Raw genomic sequence first — 22,355 nt, 5'->3', positions numbered from 1 at the left:
TTGTAATTTTTATTTGCGTGTCTCTGATGATTAAAGGATATTGAGCATGTTTTTGTATACCTGTTGGCCATTTGTGTGTCTTCTTTTGAGAAATGTCTGTTCAGATCTTTTGCCCATATTTTAATTGAATTACTCAGTTTTTTCCGATTAAGTCGTTTGAGAATCTATAATAATCTTATAGATTCTGCTTATTAATCTCTTGTCAGTGGGTAGTTGGCAAATATTTTCTCCCATTCTGTGGGTTGTCTCTTCACTTCGTTGATTATTTTCTTTGCTGTGCAGTAGCTTTTTAGCCCGATATGGTCCTGTTTGTCCATTTTTGCTTTGGTTGCCTGTGCTTTTGAGGTCTTACTCAAGAAGTCTTTGCCCAGACCAAAATGCCCTGGAGTATGCCAGCCTATTAGGCCCATTTCCAAATTTGATTAGTGGTTTTAGATACCAGGCAGGTGTTTCCCCTATAAGGATGTCTTTTAATTTTTCAGTCCACCCACAGATACAGTTTCAAGCAGAAAAGGGTTGAGGTCTGACTCACTCCTGGGGTGTAATTCTTCAGCCAGCGCTGTGGGCTGAGACCAGACCCTGCCCCACGTCCCACTACCTGGAGGACCAACAGGTGCTGACCAGGCACCCAGCAAATTGCACTGGCGCTTACCTGCAGGGTTAATTAATAAGAGGGAAGGCTGCTTTTCCCTTAAATACGGAAACGAGTTGCCTCACTTCAGAGTGTTGCTTATAGAAAAATAGTAGTTCTAGACCATTCAGTCTTCTTAGTTGCTAATCTAATACGTAACATTTTGCTGTCCCTGAATTTATAAATAGTTACCTGTATGGTCTTATTTGTTTAAATGAAATTTGTATTTCTAGATGATAAATTTGGGCTGAGGAGAAATTCCAACACTGTACATAGTCATTCCTCCTTCAGAAAGCAGGTTTTGAAGTGTGTTCAGCAGCTGGGGCTGTGGAGTAAACCAGTGGGGCTGGAGAGCCATGTGGGGAAAATGAAGGCCATGGCCGAGGTCAGACCCGGTCCCTGCTGGAAAAGGGAACCCACAGCCCCTGCGCCCCTGAACCCCTCTCCCAGGTTCTGGGAAGGAGGGACCCCAGATGCCAGAGGGCACAGGTTATTTGTATGACGCGTTCTCTCCTCCCCAGTCTAGAGCGGGACCAGTTGGTACTATCCTTGGAAATAGAAAATGGCGCCTCGGAGCACTTCTGCTCTCTGGGATGCAGATGAAGAACTTGAGAAAAGGTGTTTGACTCTCCCATCTCTTATGCCTTTTCTGTAGAAGTGCACATTGGATTTTGTAACTGAAATGACTACAAATTATAGGACAGTAGTTATAATCTCCCTCTCAATACTGCTTTTCCAGAATCATTCTATTCCATATATCACAAGCTCACTTTACTTTGTAAACTTCTTAAAGTATCAGAAATTTATAAAAGGTAAATGCTGATAGATTCAGTACACATCATTTAAAACTGTGTAAATATGTGTGTTGGCCTGTTTGTCTATTTATTTCCTTAACTAGAGCCTAAAAAATGTTTGGTAAGTCACCTGAGGTCACATGATAGGGAAGGAGCGGGGGCTTTTGCGCTGCGGTCCTCTCAAAAGCTTGCCTGTGGGGCTGGATCAGTGGCAGTGGCACCTGGGCAACCCTGAAAAGGAGGGACAGGTGCCTGTCACCTCCACGCAGCATCGGTGACACCATCGCGATCCTGGCTTTGCTACCGGCACTCCCCACTTGCACACAGTGTCTCCAGAGCCAGAAGAGACTTAGTATTAGGGTGTTTTCCATTATCTCTGCACACTCCCTCCCTCACATGGTGTTAGGGTGTCATCTCTGCACACTCCCTCCCTCACATGGTGTTAGGGTGTCATTGCTTCACACTTCCTTCCCCCACAGTGCCCTGCTGTGTCAAGTTCAAAGCATGAGAAAGAAAGGAAGCAGCTCTTCACCCTCAGACATTGGAAAGTCATGCCGGAGGTATTCTGTGGTCAGACGTGTGGGGAATTGCTTAGAAAATCTGATTTTAAAAAAGGTTCCTGGTCTGCCTGTGAGTGCATGTCTGGAGGGCTCCTGTGAGAAAGTGTGAGGATGGAGTCCTGGTGTCCTCTTGGTGGCCTTGCTGTGCTGACTGTCCACCACGTGCCCTCACACCTCATTTCGCAAATCCCCGCTGCAGCTCTGAGTGGTGCCTCGGCATGGCTGTTCTGTAGACGAGGACCCTGGGGTTGCAGAGGTGCAGCCATTTGCCCAGGGTTTAGTCCTAACCTGAGCAGCTGGCCACAGAGCCAGAGCTCTGGAGAACTTTGCTGTAGTCTCTCTGAGAGCGTGAACTTATTATCCTCACAGGAATGTTCAGAAGGCCCTAAGATTGACTTAATGTCCTGGACACTAGACAGAATTTAAAATGTTCCTGAAGTGACTTGAGTTCTCAGAACCCAAGATTTTAAAACCGTTTGTTTGCTAAGAGTGAGGTAGAGGTTAAAACTGAAGGCAAGGACATGCTTATCAGAAGAGGGGCGTGAGAATGAGGTGGTGGTTTGAGAAGAGGCCTCGCCCAGGCCGTGAGGTGCTTCAGTGCTGTTGGTGGCGGCAGGCCTGCAGAACAGAGAGGAGACCCCGAAGGAAGCGGCTGTGTTTCTGGGCTGTCCTGCAGTGGTGTGGGATGTTGGAGAGAGCGTGCTCTCCATGGTTACTGTGCTCTCCGTGGTTAGCGTGCTCTCCGTGGTTAGCATGCTCTCCATGGTTAGCGTGCTCTCCATGGTTAGCATGCTGTCCTTGGTTAGTGTGCTCTTCATGGTTAGCGTGCTCTCCATGGTTAGTGTGTTCTCTGTGGTTAGCATGTTCTCCGTGGTTAGCATACTCTCCGTGGTTCGCGTGCTCTCCATGATTAGCATGCTGTCCTTGGTTACTGTGCTCTCCATGGTTAGCGTGCTCTCCATGGTTAGTGTGCTCTCCGTGGTTAGCGTGTTCTCCATGGTTAGCATGCTCTCCGTGGTTAGCATGCTGTCCTTGGTTAGCGTGCTCTCCATGGTTAGTGTGCTCTCCGTGGTTAGCGTGCTCTCCGTGGTTAGCGTGCTCTCCGTGGTTAGCGTGCTGTCCTTGGTTAGCGTGCTCTCTGTGGTTAGCATGCTCTCCGTGGTTGGCATGTTCTCCGTGGTTGGCGTGTTCTCCGTGGTTGGTGTGCTCTCCGTGGTTGGTGTGTTCTCCGTGGTTGGTGTGCTCTCCGTGGTTGGTGTGCTCTCCGTGGTTGGCGTGCTCTCCGTGGTTGGCGTGTTCTCCGTGGTTGGTGTGTTCTCCGTGGTTGGTGTGCTCTCCGTGGTTAGTGTGCCTTTAGCTGCATAATAGGATTGGTATACCCTATTTTTCTAATTAATATCTGGTAGGGAGGTTCCTTTTATAAAGACAGACTTTTATCAGAAAACAATACTTTTTGTCATAAAATACTGTTCACAAAATATTAACTCTAAAAATTGCTCTTCCACTTGTGATTGTTAAATTTTAATAAATCAATAAATAATCACCAATAAGAATATGTTCTGTTTATGAGTACCTGCCCTATGCCAGGGAATCACTCATGTTATTTTGGCCTCGAAACAATTTGGAAGTCATTTTTCCACTCGACAGAAGAGGAGTGTGTTCCCAGCAGAATGGCGGCCTGGCCACAGAAGTGCCGACTTCCACACTTGGCTTAGAACCCAGGCCTGCTTTCTCCTTGTCTATTTGGTCTCCTTTAAACTTGCAAAGATTACATGTAGACACATTAATAGAGTTAATTACTCACCAGTTTATCTCTTATTTTAGAAAAATAAATACAGTAAACATGAGATTCAAACTATTTCCCCTTTCATGGAGTCCATGGAACTGGGGAGGGAGAAACCTTGAAGAGTCGGGTCGCTTGCTCCCTGCCCCCAGACTGATGGGGTGAGCTGCATTCTCGATTTTAACACCATCTGGCTCTAGGGAGCAGTTAACACAAATTGTAAAGAAAGTCTTTATGATCCATCATGGTCTTTATTTTAAAGAATAATACCAGGCCAGGCGCGGTGGCTCACACCTGTAATCCCAGCACTTTGGGAGGCCGAGGCGGGCAGATCATGAGGTCAGGAGATCGAGACCATCCTGGCTAACACAGTGAAACCTCATCTCTACTAAAAATACAAAACAAATTAGCCGGGCGTGGTGGCGGGCACCTGTAGTCCCAGCTACTCGGGAGGCTAAGGCAGGAGAATGGCACGAACCCAGGAGGCAGAGTTTGCAGTGAGCTGAGATCACGCCACTGCAGTCCAGCCTGGGTGACAGAGCGAGATTCCGTCTCAAAAAAAAAAAGAATAATACCAAGTGACTTTGGTCATATTGCTTAGGATTACTCTAGAACAATGTTATTCAAACGTATATACTTAGCCATGAAACCAAAACGTTCTGAACACCTAAGTTTTTCTACAGCTGTCCCATGTTGGCGAGCTTTCTGAGCACCGCCGTGCTGGCTTGCCCGCGTGCAGCTTTCCTGAGTCAGTGGTGGCCTCAGGCGTTGCTGTCTCCCACAGGTCGCTCTGGTGCAGTGGACAGAGAGTGTGGGCCTCACGCTGGTCAGCAGGGACCTCACCTCCATGCAGCTGAAGACGCCCAGCGGCCAGGTCCTCAGCTTCTGCATCCTGCAGCTGTTCCCCTTCACCTCGGAGAGCAAGCGGATGGGCATCATCGTCAGGGTGAGGCTGCGGCGAGGGCGCCGTGCCACGGCTCCGGACATTTCGTTTTCAGGCCTTTTAGACACACATTTTCCCAAAAGAAAGTTAAATATTTACTCAAGTGCTTTATGCTGTTACAGTTTTTTTTTTTTAATGAAATCTAAGCTAATAATCTATGTCTGAGAAGCCACTGTGTCTCTAGTGAGATAAAATAACTCTCCTAAGCCGGGCACGGTGGCTCAAGCCTGTAATCCCAGCACTTTGGGAGGCTGAGACGGGCGGATCACAAGGTCAGGAGATCGAGACCATCCTGGCTAACACGGTGAAACCCCATCTCTACTAAAAAATACAAAAAACTAGCCGGGCGAGGTGGCGGGCGCCTGCGGTCCCAGCTACTCGGGAGGCTGAGGCAGGAGAATGGCGTAAACCCGGGAGGCGGAGCTTGCAGTGAGCTGAGATCCGGCCACTGCACTCCAGCCTGGGCGACAGAGCCAGACTCAGTCTCAAAAAAAAAAAAATAAAATAACTCTCCTAAGTCAACCTAGCCAGAATCAATAATGTGGAATTTATTTATTTTTTGAAATCAACAACTAAAGCTGTTTTGATTTCAACAAAAATAAGATGCCAAAGAGTTTGACTTTTGAACATTGATTTATGACCATAAAGTTGCCAAAATGTACCTTAATTTTTTTTAGCAAACACCAAAATCATGTCTTGGAAGTTGACTAAACAATGAAGCATTCAATCCAACTGTAAAAGTTTAAGAGAATGGATGCAACCCAAATCATACTCATTAACACATTCAGACCTTCAGCCCAGCATCTCAGGACGCACAATCATGTTCTCAATCCTGACGGCACTAGTGCTGAAGAGCGGGACTAGCCCTCTGTGTAGAAACACGTGTGAGTAGCTTACCACACAGGAACACGTTCATAGGAACTGCTTTTTCCATTATGTGTTTTATTAGACTAGCAGTTATTTGCACCAAGCAATGCAGCCTAAATGTGCTTCTGTTTATTCCTATTCTGTGATAGGATGAATCCACGGCAGAAATCACATTTTACATGAAGGGTGCTGATGTGGCCATGTCTCCTATCGTGCAGTATAACGACTGGCTGGAAGAGGAGGTATGTGAATGATTCTTCACATGGTTCACAGTGTTTTTGTGAACTTTATTGAATAGATGACAGAAAAAGGATATCCTTTCCCCAGCTTGTAGACACTGGTATCATTGGATAAATTGAGCTGTCAAAATGTCAAACCAGATGCTGATGGGAACCACATAGGTTGTCAAACACAGTATCATTTATACTAAATTATTTTAAATGCTTACAGTTCTCAATTTCATAAAGGAGAAAGGACAGAAGTCCTGTCTATTTATTTATAAATAGTTTAATTTTTTTTTTTTTTTGAGACAGACACTCTCTGTCAGCCAGGCTGGAGTGCAGTGGCGTGATCTCGGCTCACTGCAACCTCCACCTTCCAGGTTCAAGCCCACCTCCTAGGTTCAAGTGATTCTCCTGCCTCAGCCTCCCAAGTAGCTGGGACTACAGGCACATGCCACCAAGCCCGGCTAATTTTTTTTTTGTATTTTTTAGTAGAGACGGGGTTTCACCATGTTAGCCAGGATGGTCTCTATCTCCTGTCCTTGTGATTCACCCGCCTTGGCCTCCCAAAATGCTGGGATTACATGCATGAGCCACCATGCCCAGCCAATAGTTTACTTTCTATGTGAATAACAATCATTTTGTTTTGTGGGTGAGTGCATGTCGGTCTATACAAGTAGGTCCTTTCAAAGAATATTTTGTTTATAATAGTGAGAAAGAGAAGGCATTATCAATCATTCATTATTCTGAAATAATACTTTATATGTAATCAAAGTTATATTTTAATGTATTTCTTTAGTAACATAAATATTTGCAAGGACATTTTCATTAGAATTTTAACCTGATGCAAATTTGTGCATAAGATTCACCTAAAATTAGAACATAAGATACAAATAAGAAGCAATTCCATATTTCATTAAATTCTCCTGAAGTAACCAGGATTTGTGGGTCGTCTCATGAGGTGGTTTTGTTTATCGTTAAGCTTATGTATAAATCAGTGGTTGGATTTCCGAGGAAAACAGACTGTTGGCATTGCAGTCAACATGGCCCTTTTTGCCGTGTGCGTGTTGCTGTTGGAATTCAGAGCCTCTCCTCCCACCCTGAGACCTCAGAGATGGTCTGTCCGTGCAGCCTCCACACCCCGACGTTCACAGTGGTATTGGTAATATGAATCAATGTCTCCTTCAGGGTTCTTTCATTTAATCAGGGACATGAATAAATTAAACTCCCTGAAGACCTAGTAAAATGCCATAAAAATTACTTTTGGTCATAATGACGTGCAATTATTGTAAAATACTTGTTTAATTTATTTAGCTTTATGAGGTCAAATCAATAAATGTCTTGCAACAGACAGATAATGTCATATGTTTTTCACAAAGATAACTTTATTAAAAATTCTATGTACATTTATTTTCTCAGCATTGTATTTTCTTTCCTTGGAATAGATTGTTGTCCCTTCATCAGTGTCTGTTGTGGTACTACTGTAGTGTGAAAGCCTTTGCTTTTATTACAGACTAAACGAGGCAGTAGGTTCTTCGAGTGCGTCGTTCCGCTTCCTTCAGGCTCCTCTAGAGCTGAATTCTTGGCTGTCAACTTGTGTTCTCCAAATGTTTAAAAAAAAAAAAAAATTTCCATGATCACATAACAGAACCAGTTTTTGCAAACCTGAGATGTAAGAATATGTAAGTCTGTGAACAGACTTAAAATAGTGATGTTCTGAGCCGGGCACGGTGGCTCAAGCCTGTAATCCCAGCACTTTGGGAGGCTGAGATGGGCGGATCACAAGGTCAGGAGATCGAGACCATCCTGGCTAACACGGTGAAACCCCGTCTCTACTAAAAAATACAAAAAACTAGCCGGGCGAGGTGGCGGGCGCCTGTGGTCCCAGCTACTCCGGAGGCTGAGGCAGGAGAATGGCATAAACCCGGGAGGCGGAGCTTGCAGTGAGCTGAGATCCGGCCACTGCACTCCAGCCTGGGCGACAGAGCCAGACTCAGTCTCAAAAAAAAAAAAAAAAAAAAAATAGTGATGTTCTGGATAGCTGGAGGTGTTGAGGTGATTGGCTTCCTTCCCTCTAAACACAAACTTGAGTTAGGCCCTGGACATTGTATCGTAAAGTAAACAAGCACAGGTGACCCTGAACAACACGAGGGTCAGGGGCTCCAACCCCTGACACAGTTGAAAATCAGCCTATCACTTCGGACTCCCAAACACATAACTACTGACAGCCTTCTGTCAACCGAAGCCATACCAGTAACGGATAGATTGATTATCACAATGTGTATGTTACGTGAATTGCATTCTGCATTGTTACAAGAAAGTAAGTTAGAGCAAAGAAAGTGTTATTAAGAAAATCATAAGGAAGAGAAAATGTATCTACTCGTCAGTAAGTGGGAGTGGGCCATCGTAATGACCTTCTGACCTTCTTCCTCACGGTCTTCATGTTGAGGAGGCTGAGGAGGAGGAGGAGGGGTTGGTCTTGCTGTCTCAGGAGGGCAGAGGCAGAACAGGTGGAGGAGGTGGAAGTGGAGGCAGGAGGCGCAGGCTCATTCCGCATAAGCTTTACTGAAAAAAATTTGCGTAAAAGTGGACCTGTGCTATTCAAACCCATGTTGTTTAAGAGCCATCTGTAGCTAAAATTGGGAATGACGAGGTATAATGGATGACAGCCTTGCCTTTGTAATTCACAGTAATTGTCACCTCCTTTGTCTCCTGTAACACATGACCCTATAGAGGTCACTATTCCGATTCCTGAACAGGAGACGGGAAGAGACACAGCTGTTGGATGCATGAAGAGGGGTGCTAGACCCACACCTCTCCTCCAGCCCTTCCTGCCATCCCTGCAGCCTCCAAACCAACGTCAAATCCAATCAACTGGATGAATTAAAAAGAAATTGCAAAAAATCTGAAGAGTTCAATAATGTTTATTTGCCTACAAATTAACCTGGATCAGCAGATAGTACACTGGCTTCATTAGAGTGGGGCCTCCCATGCGCAGGGCTGCCTGTTGCCCAGGAGAGATGATGGGTGATGACAGGGTCTCTGCGCGTGACTGGGGGCTGTGATGTGCATGCGTGCACCGTGATGTTTCCAAGCGTACGGTGTGCCTGGAGGTTTCTCAACACTTCTCCTGGGCAGTGCTGAGAACGGTCAGATGCCCAAAGCCCCAGCTCTCCGGGCCGCAACTGCCCATCTCTGGCTTTCTGTTGCTGCCTGCGGAGCTGGCCTCTCTGCTGCACGTCCACCCTGAGGGCTGGCGGAGCCTTCCTTAGCGGCACTGTCGCGTTTCCTCTGCCGACCATGCAGACTCTCAGTGTTCAGTGCAACCTTGCACAAACCAGGTTTACTAGTGTTTGATCTTCTTTTCCGTAAACAAGTGTAGCTAATTAACTTCTTTAGGATATCTTTGCTTAAGTGTCTGCATTATCAACGTTCACATTTTTAATGTTTTAAGTGTACATTGAAAATAATGTTTGTGATTCGTTGTTCTCTAGCTATAATGTAGAGCTCTATTCTCCTTGGAGGTTACCAAGATAGCCTCTAGAAGGCCTCTCCTCTCGCCGGGGATCACGGTGGCGGGCGGGTTTGCAGCTGCACCACCTCTGCGGGGCTCACTGTGGGCCATAGCTGAGTTGGGAGCGTCCACCTGAGCTGCAGAAAGTTCCTGCGGCTTCAGGAAGATGTGATTACCACTGATTTCTTTGTATTATCAACCCTAATGCCAGAGGCTGCTAAACTGCCAGAGATAGGAGCTTTATAAACACTGTTAAAATTTGGAAGAGTTCCTCAAATTTGAAATTTAAGAGGGAGTCAACAACAACTGGATGGAGAGTCCTAAGCAGCCAATCTTTCAGGACCTTCCAGGACACAGAGAAGCCCTGTCTACAGGGAGGGTTGCCGTTAAAGCATCTTAAAGTATGTTAGCCCTAATAATTGCTAGGCCGGGCGCGGTGGCTCACGCCTGTAATCCCAACACTTTGGGAGGTCGAGGTGGGCGGATCACGAGGTCAGGAGAACGAGACCATCCTGGCCAACATGGTGAAACCCCATCTCTACTAAAGATACAAAAAAATTAGCCAGGCGTGGTGGTGTGCACCTGTAGTCCCAGCTGCTGGGGAGGCTGAGGCAGGAGAATGGCGTGAACCCGGGAGGCAGAGCTTGCAGTGAGCCGAGATCACACCACTGCACTCCAGCCTGGGAGACAGAGCAAGACTCCATCTCAAAAAAAAAGTAGAAACTACTAGATTCAAAAATTGATAGTTTGGACAGTTATATAGCTTGGTATTCATTACTTTGTTTTTTTAAATGTACTTTTCATAAAACACACCACAACTTTAAAGCTTAGGCACACCTCACCCAGCACTTAGTAATCAACTGTAAGGTCCCTGTGTGTCCCTGGAAGAGGGCCCCACTGTCCTGAGCCCTGTCCTGGTCCACACAGCAGAGGAGGGTGGGGTTGTCTCCTGGCAGCCCCAGCACCCCCTTAGCTGTCCAGGAGCCCAGCACCCTCCAATCCCTGCCTCTTGTCTGCACCCCCCAGACGTTGGCCCCTTGACCAGGACTGTGTGTGCTCACAGCTAAGTCGTGGACCCGCCTGGTCCCCCAGGAGACCCACCGGTGCCCTCCTGCCCACTTCTGCCCAGTTGCCCACACCGCCTTGTGCCAGGTAGGAGGCCCACTGGTGCCCTCCTGCCCACCTCTGCTGGGTCGCCCACACCGCCTTGTGCCGGGTAGGAGAGTGGGCTGGGTTTGTTTCTTCACCCTGCCCTGCAGGAACACGTGCTGCTTGCGTCTATTCCTGTGGCCCCGCGAGGCCCGTCCCGCTGGGTCCTTCACGTCACCACAGCCATGTGAGGGAGGAGCTGTTTTCACTTTGCACACAAGGAAATGGCATAGAAAGCGCAGAGTTCCAGAACCGGCTTCTGCAGCTCTCCAGATTCTCTCTGCTGGCTATGTGGAAGTGCAGGGTGTAGCTATTGACTATGAGCATTCTCGTCCAAGCCTTTTAAAACCTGACCCTTGTTCATGTAAAAGCAGCATGGCACCTGTCAACCTCTTGTGGACATCAGGGTCTACTTTTTAAGTACAGGTTGAACTTCCAGGACTGGGATGTGTGTCACTGGTATGAGCAGTTTAACTTTGAGAGTGTTACCTCCGCACAGGTTTGCTCCTGCACCACCCCTCTGGGAAAGGTTTGCACCTTGTCCCAGAGAGCCTGTTTCTTCGCCCCATCACCAGCTAAAACTGCTGCACTTTTACCTCGATTTGGAAAGTCGTATTTTTTTGACGCCTTCCCTGACCATGAACACGGTTAGCCCTGTTTCATGTGCCCATTGCAGGCATTTCCATGTCTTGCTTCAACACGCACATCAGGCCCCATGACTCCTGCAGGGTTCCCCCCTGCTCTGGAAGCCGGAATGCAGGGTGAGGCTCATGAGCTTTGGGATCTGGCCGTGTCCCCACCAACCCCAGCTCTCACCGCGGCCCTGCACTCAAAGTCCCCTCCATCACTGACTGCACTTACTGCATGTGATCGGCTGCCGTGCGAGGCCAGTTAAATGCATGTTTAAAATAGAGCAACAAGAACTTACACAGATTCACAGGGTTAGTCCCAGAGCAACACTCTTATGAGCCCATTTCTATTAAAGAGGAAACAAGCACAGAAAAATTAGGTCATTTGCCCAAAAACACAGTCTGTGGTAGCAACAGTTTTCAGGCCCAGCCATCTGGTTCTAAATCCGTGGTATTACAACATGCCAGGGGGGTGCACCTCTCCCCCAGTGCACACCAGGAGCCCTCCCTGGCACCAGGTGCTCCCCTCGCCCCGTCCCCAGCACTGCCACGTGCACCCTCCGTGTGTGCTCGTTACATGCAGTCTGGTGTCCACACTCTGGAGTGGTGGTGTTTAAGGAATCAGAGTGTGTTTTTTTGAAAAGCCCGTGCTGTGGTAAAAGGAAGCTCTGCTAGGCACCAGGAGAGTCCAGGCGGAGGCGCCCCAACTCCATCCAGTGTCTTTGCCTCTCAAGTGAAGGGGTTAGTAGGATTCGAGATACCAGACAGGTCGGGAGGTTAAAAGGATGCGTTGTATATAAAGGTGTCCCTCTGCTGAGTCGTCTCTGGTCTTGGTGATGAAGGTGGGCACAGGACATGAGGGCAGGGCACCAACAGTCAGAGTGTGGTGCTACCCCGGCCCCACACACGGCTGCAGGGGCTCTGTGGGGCCCACCTGTGACTCGGCCTCTCCTTTTCCAGTGCGGAAACATGGCTCGCGAAGGACTGCGGACCCTCGTGGTTGCAAAGAAGGCGTTGACAGAGGAGCAGTACCAGGACTTTGAGGTGAGCTGACTCCCAGCCATCTCATCCTCCTACGACGTTTCCTTCCTCCTGCTGAAATTAGCTCTTTCTGTCTTTGTATGAAATTAGAGCTGGGACTGCTGTAGCCTAGGAGTGAAGGCAGCTTCACTCAGCAGGAGCATGGGGTGATCCTCTCTGCATTTCTGTTTCTACCACTTCTCCAGCCTGCTGGGAAAGGAGTGTCACAGAAGCAAAGAAGTGCCAGTTTCCTTAGAATTGTGCTTGATAACTCCTAAGTGGTCACAGTCCAGTCGAGTTGAGTACACATAGAGGATGTGCACACAGGCGCCTCCCCCACTGTCCCCAGAGCCCGTGCAGTCCAGCTCTGTGGAGTACACACGTGGAGCATGTACACACGTGGAGCACGTACACACGTGTGCACACAGCCGCCTCCCTCTCTGTCCCCAGAGCCGATACACTCAGGCCAAGCTGAGCATGCACGACAGGTCCCTCAAGGTGGCCGCGGTAGTTGAGAGCCTGGAGAGGGAGATGGAACTGCTGTGCCTCACCGGCGTGGAGGACCAGCTGCAGGCGGACGTGCGGCCCACGCTGGAGATGCTGCGCAACGCTGGGATCAAGGTACCGCAGGCTCACCTCTGCTGGTGCGTGCTGCTTGTGCTGAAGCAAACTGCTTTTCCTTGGGCACGCTGATTTGTGAAACTCCTGTGGGGTCGTGGTTGTGAGCGAGCTCTGTAAGCAAAGCTGCCCACGAGCTCCCCTCCTTCCTTAGGGACGTCTGCGCACACAAGTCCCCACGCCATCCCTGCCCCAGACCTTCCTCTCCACACCTCTTCCCTCTTTGGATACCCTGGCCTTTTTGAAGAGGAGCCCTGGTCCGAGCCCTGGTCCCAGCCCTGGCGATGTCAAACTCTCACATGCCATTTCCCAGGGATGGTTATGTACCCCCCGACAGGACGCATGGGGCCAGTGCCCATCGCCCTGGCCACTGCCGGCCAGGCGTCTGCAGCCATTCCTGGGTTGGCTGGCACTCATGCCCTTGCCCCCAGCCTGTCACAACCCTGCACCTGGCAAGGCTGGGCCACTGTGTTCTCTGTGTAACGTGGCCTCCTCCTGCAGGGGCCTGTGTGCCTCCCCTGTGAGCACTCACAGCTCCGGGTACGTCCAGTGTGACAGCACGTGTTCTGTGAGGATGGGAGTGCGTGAGAACTCAGGCCTCATGTGGGCTTTGGCTTCATTCTTGGTTAAATTGTGCCAGATTTGGAATCATCTCGTGCTTCAGGGCATATTAGAGTTGAGAATATAGAATATTCAGACATGCACTACATCCATTTTATTGATGTTTTCGAAGAAATAATGCATCCACATTGTCACAAACTCAGAAAGCACAAAAGGACACCCTGTGGAAGCCGCTTCTCACTGCTGGGCTCAGCGGCAAAAGCCTGCCCCAGAGATGGCTGGACATGCAGGGCAGGTGCAAAGCTGCTTGTCCTCCCTCTGGCTCTTCGTTCTTTCCCAGCACCTTCTCCGTAGCTGGAGGACACCCCCTCCACCTCGGCTGTGTGGCTCATGCCCCCACCCACACCATGCTCCCAGCAGCAGTGTCCCGTCTCCAACAGGCAGTGCCCACCTTCCCCGTGCTCCCCAAGGCAGTGCCACATCTCATCCAGCTGTGTGGTCCTTGGCAGTTTAAATATGGTGTCTGCGAAATGTGTTTCCTTTGGATGGGAGAGGTTAGGCATCCTGGCCATGCTTCTTGGTGGCTTCCCCCAGATGCTGTGTGGTGGGGCCCATGCTCCCTGCCTGCCGACCTGCTCTCTGGCTCTTTCACTTACTGATGTGTCCTCTTCCTACACAGGGGAAATTAGCACCTGTGGTGTAAGTTTTATTTTTCAGGAGCTTTCCTCACATGTTCTCATTGAAGCCAAAAGGTCAACGCAGATTGGTTAAGATAATTTATTTTAGCATTACCTCAAGGACCTGGGGCTCAGAATGGAAAAAAGGGTAACTTAGTTTTCAGAGAAAAGCTGTATATCTAGACTAGAGGGACAGAACTGAAGGACAGTGTCAGAAGTCAAAGCTTTGCCAACTTCAGATAAAAAATACATCCCTCTAGCTTCGATGAAGATGCTGTGCCATGGACAGAAAATGGGCAACTGTTTTCCTTGCTGTCTAGAGGTCTGCATGGTGAAGAGACTTGTAAGATTTAATGTCCATCTGAGATCGCAGTAGGAAGTGTGTCATGAGGCTGTATCATATCCATCTGAGATCACAGTAGGAAGTGTATCATGATCACAGTAGGAAGCATGTCATGATCGCAGTAGGAAGTATGTCATGATCACAGTAGGAAGTGTGTCATGATCGCAGTAGGAAGTGTGTCAGGAGGCTGTTCATATCCGACTGAGATCGCAGTAGGAAGTGTGTCATGATCGCGGTAGGAAGTGTGTCATGATCGCGGTAGGAAGTGTGGCATGATCACAGTAGGAAGTATGGCATGATCTCAGCAGGGTGTCATGATCGCAGTAGGAAGTGTGTCATGAGGCTGTATCATAGAGATCGCAGTAGGAAGTGTATCATGATCGCAGTAGGAAGTGTATCATGATCGCAGTAGGAAGTATGTCATGATCACAGTAGGAAGTGTGTCATGAGGCTGTATCATATCCATCTGAGATCGCAGTAGGAAGTGTATCATGATCGCAGTAGGAAGTATATCATGATCTCAGTAGGAAGTGTGTCATGATCGCAGTAGGAACTGTGTCATCAGGCTGTATCATACCCGTCTGAGATCGCAGTAGGAAGTGTATAATGATTGCAGTAGGAAGTATGTCATGATCTCAGTAGGAAGTGTGTCATCGCAGTAGGAAGTGTGTCATGAGGCTGTATCATATCCGTCTGAGATCGCAGTAGGAAGTGTATCATGATCACAGTAGGAAGTGTGTCATGATCTCAGTAGGAAGTGTGTCATGATCACAGTAGGAAGTGTGTCATGAGGCTGTATCATATCCGTCTGAGATCGCAGTAGGAAGTGTATCATGATCGCAGTAGGAAGTATGTCATGATCTCAGTAGGAAGTGTGTCATGATCACAGTAGGAAGTGTGTCATGAGGCTGTATCATATCCGTCTGAGATCGCAGTAGGAAGTGTATCATGATCACAGTAGGAAGTGTGTCATGATCTCAGTAGGAAGTGTGTCATGAGGCTGTATCATATCCATCTGAGATCGCAGTAGGAAGTGTATCATGATCACAGTAGGAAGTGTGTCATGATCTCAGTAGGAAGTGTGTCATGATCGCAGTAGGAAGTGTGTCATGATCGCAGTAGGAAGTATGTCATCATTGCAGTAGGAAGTGTGTCATGAAGCTGTATCTGGTTTCAGAGTAATTGTTCATGTAGAAATTCAAAATGACAAGAGAACAATTCTGACTCAGAAAGTTTAGATTACTAAACTTAATTGTATTGTATAGCCAAAAAGTTGAATAAAGAAGTGTGATTAGCAGATGAGCTGGGTGTGGTACTGTGTGCCTGGGATCCCAGCTACTCGGGAGACTGAGGCGGAAGGTTCAGTCGAGCCCCAGAGTTCATGGCAAGACCCATCTGTAAATCGACACATGAATGACCCCTGCATTTCACTGTAACTTTTTAGTAAACTTCACCTCAGTCTACTTCTTACTTTATATGTGCTAGACTATTAGTATATTAAAGTAGTGAATATCCCTTGTATTAAAATTTGGATCTTTACATCAATTATTTGCTAAATTATATGACTTTGTCGAGTTTTGCTCTTTATTCTGTACATTATGTAAAGTCTGACTTCAGATGTTCCTCTGAAACTCGAAGGTGATTTTCAGCGGGACCTCACTGCATTTCCTGAATCCCACTCAGGTTGCCGCAGTGCTAGTTCTTCTTCAACTTTGTCACAATAATGTGTCATAATCTTAGGTCCAATAAATGAATATAAGTCTGTAAAATAAATACAAAGCACAAATCTTAGACATTGAGAGAGCCACAGGTGGAGCGTGCTTAAGCAGATAATCGGTACACTGTTGAAGCTGTTTTTCTGCTTCCTGTTTCCAAAAATGCATATTTCAATATAATACATACGAAATCTGAGAAATTCAGCTAATGAGAATATTACTGGAATTTCTTTGCTGTTATATATATCAAATATCCTGATATCTATTAAGTATCCTGATATTTTATTGTCTAGGGATACATATACACATAAGATGTGCATGGGTATGCAATTTTTAAATGTAAAAGTGCTACTATTTAACATGTTTTATACGACATAAACAACTTTTGGCTTGACTATGGGCCAGTTACCCATTGAACCTCCGTTTCCAACTTAAAAACTAGCAAACTGCAGTAAAGGTCTTCCTGAGCCTCCCAGCCTGGCAAACTGTGACTGTGTGCTTGGTGTGGAATGCTGTGTGGACAGCGCCTCTGACACTCACAGCTATCCTTATTAGACTTAGCCTGCGAGTGCCGGGCCCAGGTGTTACTCGCGTGCCTCCAGATCTCAGCTGCTGTATCTACACATCACTGTGCTCTCACTTGTTCCACCTTAAGCAAGTTCACACACCGTTTAGTTGTGGTTGAATGTGTGTAGCGTGACCTTGTTGAAGTCTGCATTGCCGACACACCATTTAGTTGTGGTTGGATGTGTGTAGTGTGACCTTGTTGAAGTCTGCGTTGCCGATTCTTGTGCAGCCAACACCACCATCCCCTCCAGAACTGTTCCATCTTCCTAAACGGGAACTGCCCCTCTCCCCATTCCCCTTCCGCTAGACCCGGGCACCCACCATCTACTTCTTTCTCTATGGATTGGATGGCTCTAGGGACCTCATGGAAATGGGATCAGACATTGTTTGTCCTTTTGTGACTGGCTTCTTTCACTCAGTATAATGTCCTCAAGGTTGAACCACATCGCAGCCTGGGTCAGAATTTCCATCCTTTTTCAAGGCTGAATAACACTCCATTGTGTGGATGGAGCACATTTTGCTCGTCCATTTATCTGTTGATGGGCACCTGGGCAGAATTTCCATCCTTTTCAAGGCTGAATGACACTCCGTTGTGTGGATGGAGCACATTTTGCTCATCCGTTTATCTGTTGACGGGCACGTGGCTTGCTTGCACCTTCTGGCTGTTGTGAATTATGTGAGACTCAGAGATGAGCGTGTCCTTGTCTTGTTGAAGTTCACCAGTTTAAATTGCTTCGTAGATATGGATGCTAACAGGCGATAAACTCGAGACAGCTACTTGCATTGCCAAAAGTTCACATCTGGTGTCTAGAACACAAGACATTCATATTTTCAGACAGGTAAGTATGTATCTTAATCACTTTGAATTTTTAAACATTTATCTCACACAAATAAAGCCTATTGTTTTTCTCAGAATATATGTTCAGTTATTTACTAATCACTAAGTATCTTTTTAAAAAGAAATACTGTAATTTTTTTAATTTATAAAAACATGTTCAAATAGATATTTTTAACCGCATACATTAATAATGATCAAAAGCTGCTTTTTGACAGATTGAACAAACTCCAAGTTCAAAAGTATTTTTTGGTTATACTATTAGTATTATTTTTTACTATTTTAAAAGAGGCATACTGCAGTTATTTGCAATTTGTAAAAATGTATATTGATAAAAAATTACATTTTTCTACAAGTTACACATACTACATGTTGTCCGAAGCTGCTGTTGTGAAACAAGCTATAAATACAAAATAGGAATGTGTTTTTAATCACTGCCATTTTCAGAGCAAGTGCTGCCTTAATTAGTTCAAAGAAAATTGATAGAAATGATCTAAGTTTATGTGTTTACTGTATGTATTAGTTATGACTAAATTTAATTCAAACAAAAAATAAAAATTTCTTGTTCTTGATTGATGGTGGGTGAACAGACATTCTGTGTCTGCGTCTGTTCTAAATGAATTGCTTGCACCTACAGAAGGAGTTATTTGAATATAATTTACATGTAAATGTAGTTTGTTTTGAAGCATCAGAATCGCAAATTAGGCCCTGAAGACTACTATTTGCAATTAAATTATTAATGCTTCTGATAAAACTTCAGATCAATTTTTGTTGACTTTTCAGTGTTATAGCACCACAAATTAAATTTTTCACAATAAAACCTACCTATTTAAAGATGAGTCTGAGATTGTTAATTTGAACCACATGAAGCTTTTAATTTATTTCGGTCCTATTAATAGGACTATTAATATATCATTTATTTTATGCTCCATAAAATCTCCACAGAAAGAATATGAAAAACCAGTTATGTTGGTTTCTGAAATGTTTTTGTTCTAAAACGAAGGATATTTCAAGATTATGACTTAATTTTACTCTTTTAGGTTTTTTAAAAATCCCTCAGACACTGAGTAAAACCTAATGGAGTAAGTTGAAACCCATGGCAGAGACAACACGAGCAATTAAGTATTTTGCATTATTTGACCTATTATGAAAAGAGATGTATTTATATAACACCTTGGTTTGAGAGCGTCCTGCCTCTTACCCGATGTGTGGCGATGAGGAGCTTGGCCTCCCTGGGCTCTGGTGCCCTGTCGGGTGGAAGCCTCGTTCTGCAGAGCCATGTCCGTGATGCTGCCAGTCAGTGACTCAGCAGTGCTGCTCCCCACACCAGCCTACCCTGGCCTGTTGCTCTGATAAATAATCACCTCGTGGAAATTACAAGAAAATTCTTAATCATTATCGTTGTATATTAAGGGAGTATATTTATAAAAGGCAATTACTTTCCCAAACTATCCAGAGGGTAATTATTAACTCACAGGCACCCTTTACGTAAATTTCATCAGCGTGGGGATTCCACTGCATTCCTCACTGTAAGTTTCCTGCTTGCAGTTGCCACAAATGTGAAAATGATTTGTGTTAACTGAGTGGTAGACACACCCAGCACTGCCGGAGGAATTGGAAAGGACCTTCTTCTGCGTCCAAATCCTAAAGCTACTTTAGTTTCAGATGATGACCCCAAAACAGTCCACCGTGACTCTGCAACTAATGCCCTGTTTCTCTGTGCCTCTAACTTAGACAACATTTTAATTTGGGATTCTTTTTTCTCCCTTAATGGAGGTAACCAATCGGGGAGAGGCACATTTGGAGCTGAATGCATTTCGAAGGAAGCATGATTGTGCACTGGTCATATCTGGGGATTCTCTGGAGGTAAGGCTGGACCCAGAGTGAGTACATGTGTGTCTGTCTGTGTCTCTGAGGCAAGGCTGGCCCCTGGCCGAGCGTGTCCGTCCATCCCAGTGCACCGAGGGCTTGTTGAGTCGAGTGCTTTTGCCTGTCTGTGCTGTTTCGGCAGTCTCCGTTCCGTAGCCGCTGCACCTGCCACTCTGGAAAGCAGCCCCAGCCTGAGGAGATGTCAGAGCTGGATCTCAGCGGTTATTACTCCTCCTTTACACATTGAGAGTCTGAAAGCAGGGCTGGGTCACGGTGATTGTTACTCCTCCGTTAGACACTGAGAGCCTGAAAGTGCTGCAGGAGACCTGGAGCAGGAGCGACAGGAGCCTGTCCAGCGCTGTGGTTCTGGCTCTCTGTCCTGTCCACGTTGCATCCGCTGGAGCAGGAGTGTCCCAAGTAGCTTCATGCCTCGTTTTCCTCGCACGCGCGGCCCCCGGCTGAGAGAGCTGTGGCACCGGGGCTGGTGGGAGCCTCCCCCTGCACAGCTGTTGCACAGGCTCATGGACTTAATCGTCCTGGACCGTCCCCAGAGCAAGCACTCCAAGAAATCTGGCAGAAGCTGCCCCAGAACGTCACTGGGTCACATGAGGTTGTTCAAGAAAGTCACTAAGGCAGCCTGGATTCCAGGGGAGGGGGATCAGACCAGAAGGTCATGTCGTAGCTCAAATCCCAGAGGATTCTCTCTGGTACTTCAAGTGGAAGAACTTCCCTGGGCAGGAGGATGGTTCCGTGTTATGTAGAATTTCTTCCCATGGTTTTTATATTTTCCCCTGTCCGTGAGTCTTGTGAAGTGATTCACAGAATACTGAAAAGACTGAGAACGGTGGCGTCTGTGGGCTTTGCTCCCGTGGTTTTGCACTTTCTGCATCACACAAATCTGGGACAGTGTTGTCGACCATAAGGCGAAATAACACAGGCTTTGTTGTCCAGGTTTGTCTAAAGTACTACGAGCATGAGTTCGTGGAGCTGGCCTGCCAGTGCCCCGCCGTGGTGTGCTGCCGCTGCTCGCCCACGCAGAAGGCCCACATCGTGACACTGCTGCAGCAGCACACGGGGAGACGCACCTGCGCCATCGGTGAGAGCCGCCCACCCCGCTCACGGGGAGGTCTCCAGAGAAACCCGCAGGCTGACATTGACGGGCAGAGTTTGTTCCATCTCTAAAACTAGACTGATTTCGTCTCTATTCATGGAAGTTTCTGAAATAGCTGCTGATGGTAACAAATGAAAAACGTGATGATGGATGGGGTTTTATTTTATCTCACTTTTCTTGCTTTGCAGGTGATGGAGGAAATGATGTCAGCATGATTCAGGCAGCAGACTGTGGGATTGGGATTGAGGGAAAGGTAGGTTCCCCCTTTTATCAACACATCAGCACACACTCAGCACACAGCACACATCAACACGACTCAGCACATGCTGGGCCATTGTACACTCAGCACCTACTCAGTGCACATCAGCACATGCTTAGCACACACTCGGTCAGCACACACTCCGCACGTGCTCAGCACACAGCACACATCAGCACACGCTCAGTCAGCACACACTCAGCACGTGGTCGGTCAACACCCATCAGCACGTTCTCAGCACACAGCACACGCTCAGCACACAGCACACATCAACACGACTCAGCACATGCTGGGCCATTGTACACTCAGCACCTACTCAGTGCACATCAGCACATGCTTAGCACACACTTGGTCAGCACACATCAGCACGTGCTTAGCACACAGCACACAGCACATGCTCAGCACACAGCACACATCAGCACACGCTCAGTCAGCACACACTCAGCACGTGCTCGGTCAACACACATCAGCACGTTCTCAGCACACAGCACATGCTCGGCACACAGCACACATCAACACGACTCAGCACATGCTGGGCCATTGTACACTCAGCACCTACTCAGTGCACATCAGCACATGCTTAGCACACACTTGGTCAGCACACATCAGCACGTGCTTAGCACACAGCACACAGCACATGCTCAGCACACAGCACACATCAGCACACGCTCAGTCAGCACACACTCAGCACGTGCTCGGTCAACACACATCAGCACGTTCTCAGCACACAGCACATGCTCGGCACACAGCACACATCAACACGACTCAGCACATGCTGGGCCATTGTACACTCAGCACCTACTCAGTGCACGTCAGCACGTGCTTAGCACACTCTCGGTCAGCAAACATCAGCACATGCTCAGTGCACAGTCAGCACACACTCGGCACACACTTGATCAACACGTGCTCAGCGCACACTCAGCACACTCGTTTAGCACACCACATACGCTCGGCACACACTAGGTCAGCACACGTCAGCACGTGCTCAGCGCATACCTGGTCATTTTACACCCAACACATGCTCATTGCACGCTTGGTCAGAACACATGCTTGGTGAATGCACACTTGGTCAACACGTGTGTTCAGCACACAGTCAGTCAGCACAGCCTGAAGAGCCTGGTGTGTCCCAGGCACTGAACTGTACATTTGAGTAAAGGAGGAATTGGTCAGGGTCCCCTGCTTCAACCCCACATTTCATAAAGACGATCCTGCCACATGCATTAGAGCCCAGCCCTCGGCAACTTGCTGTTGGCGGAGTGGCATGCAGGGAGGTGTCACTCTTAGTCACCTGCCCTCGGACTCAGTCCAGATGTCAGCAGATCGGCCAGCAAGCCTTTCCGTGGCCTCCCTCCTGTTCCCACACGCCATTCTCTGTGTGGTTCCTCCCTCCTGTTCCCACGCGCCATTCTCTGTGTGGTTCCTCCCTCCTGTTCCCACGCGCCATTCTCTGTGTGGTTGCCTGTGTCTCCTGGCTGAGCTGTGGTTTGAGGTTCATCTTCTGTGCCAGCCTTATCTGTGTTACGCTCTCTTTATCCACAGTCACTTAAATGTTAATACAGACACACCCAAAAAGACCTGGAAAATTCACCCAGCTCAAGCAAGTGTGGCTTTTTCCTTGGCTACTTCCTTTCGTAATGTCTTACAACAGAATTGTGAAAGAGGAGATAGATTATTTCTTTAAATATGAAAAAC

At 47.3% G+C, this 22,355-nt stretch overlaps 2 protein-coding genes across 51 annotated transcripts in view; both read left to right on the top strand.

Annotated features, from left to right (window-relative positions):
• The window catches only part of ATP9B (ATPase phospholipid transporting 9B (putative)), a 296,871-nt gene that overhangs the window by 242,437 nt on the left and 32,079 nt on the right, over nt 1-22,355 (top strand). For 47 of the 50 annotated variants that reach the window (XR_012427204.1, XR_012427206.1, XR_012427202.1 and 44 more), the window contains 8 exons: nt 4,553-4,714; nt 5,728-5,820; nt 12,052-12,135; nt 12,562-12,732; nt 17,333-17,431; nt 19,204-19,293; nt 20,248-20,392; nt 20,596-20,660. Coding sequence is in view for 43 of the 50 variants with exons in the window: in XM_065533602.2 (XP_065389674.1) it covers nt 4,553-4,714; nt 5,728-5,820; nt 12,052-12,135; nt 12,562-12,732; nt 17,333-17,431; nt 19,204-19,293; nt 20,248-20,392; nt 20,596-20,660 (909 nt within the window). In the remaining 7 variants the exon portion in view is untranslated. The remainder of the gene's footprint in view (nt 1-4,552; nt 4,715-5,727; nt 5,821-12,051; nt 12,136-12,561; nt 12,733-17,332; nt 17,432-19,203; nt 19,294-20,247; nt 20,393-20,595; nt 20,661-22,355) is intronic. The other 3 variants (XM_074022634.1, XM_074022626.1, XM_065533598.2) reach the window with 1 other exon arrangement.
• On the top strand, nt 20,670-21,727 carry LOC107128048 (uncharacterized). The gene is given in 2 exon segments (XM_015439598.3): nt 20,670-20,919; nt 20,922-21,727. Coding segments are annotated over 2 exon segments (894 nt in total). The 5' UTR covers nt 20,670-20,730; the 3' UTR covers nt 21,627-21,727.

Source organism: Macaca fascicularis, chromosome 18, assembly GCF_037993035.2.
Source record: "Macaca fascicularis isolate 582-1 chromosome 18, T2T-MFA8v1.1".
NCBI lineage: Eukaryota > Metazoa > Chordata > Mammalia > Primates > Cercopithecidae > Macaca > Macaca fascicularis.
The sequence above is the reverse complement of the archived record's forward strand: the minus strand, read 5'-3'. Positions and strand labels throughout refer to the sequence as shown.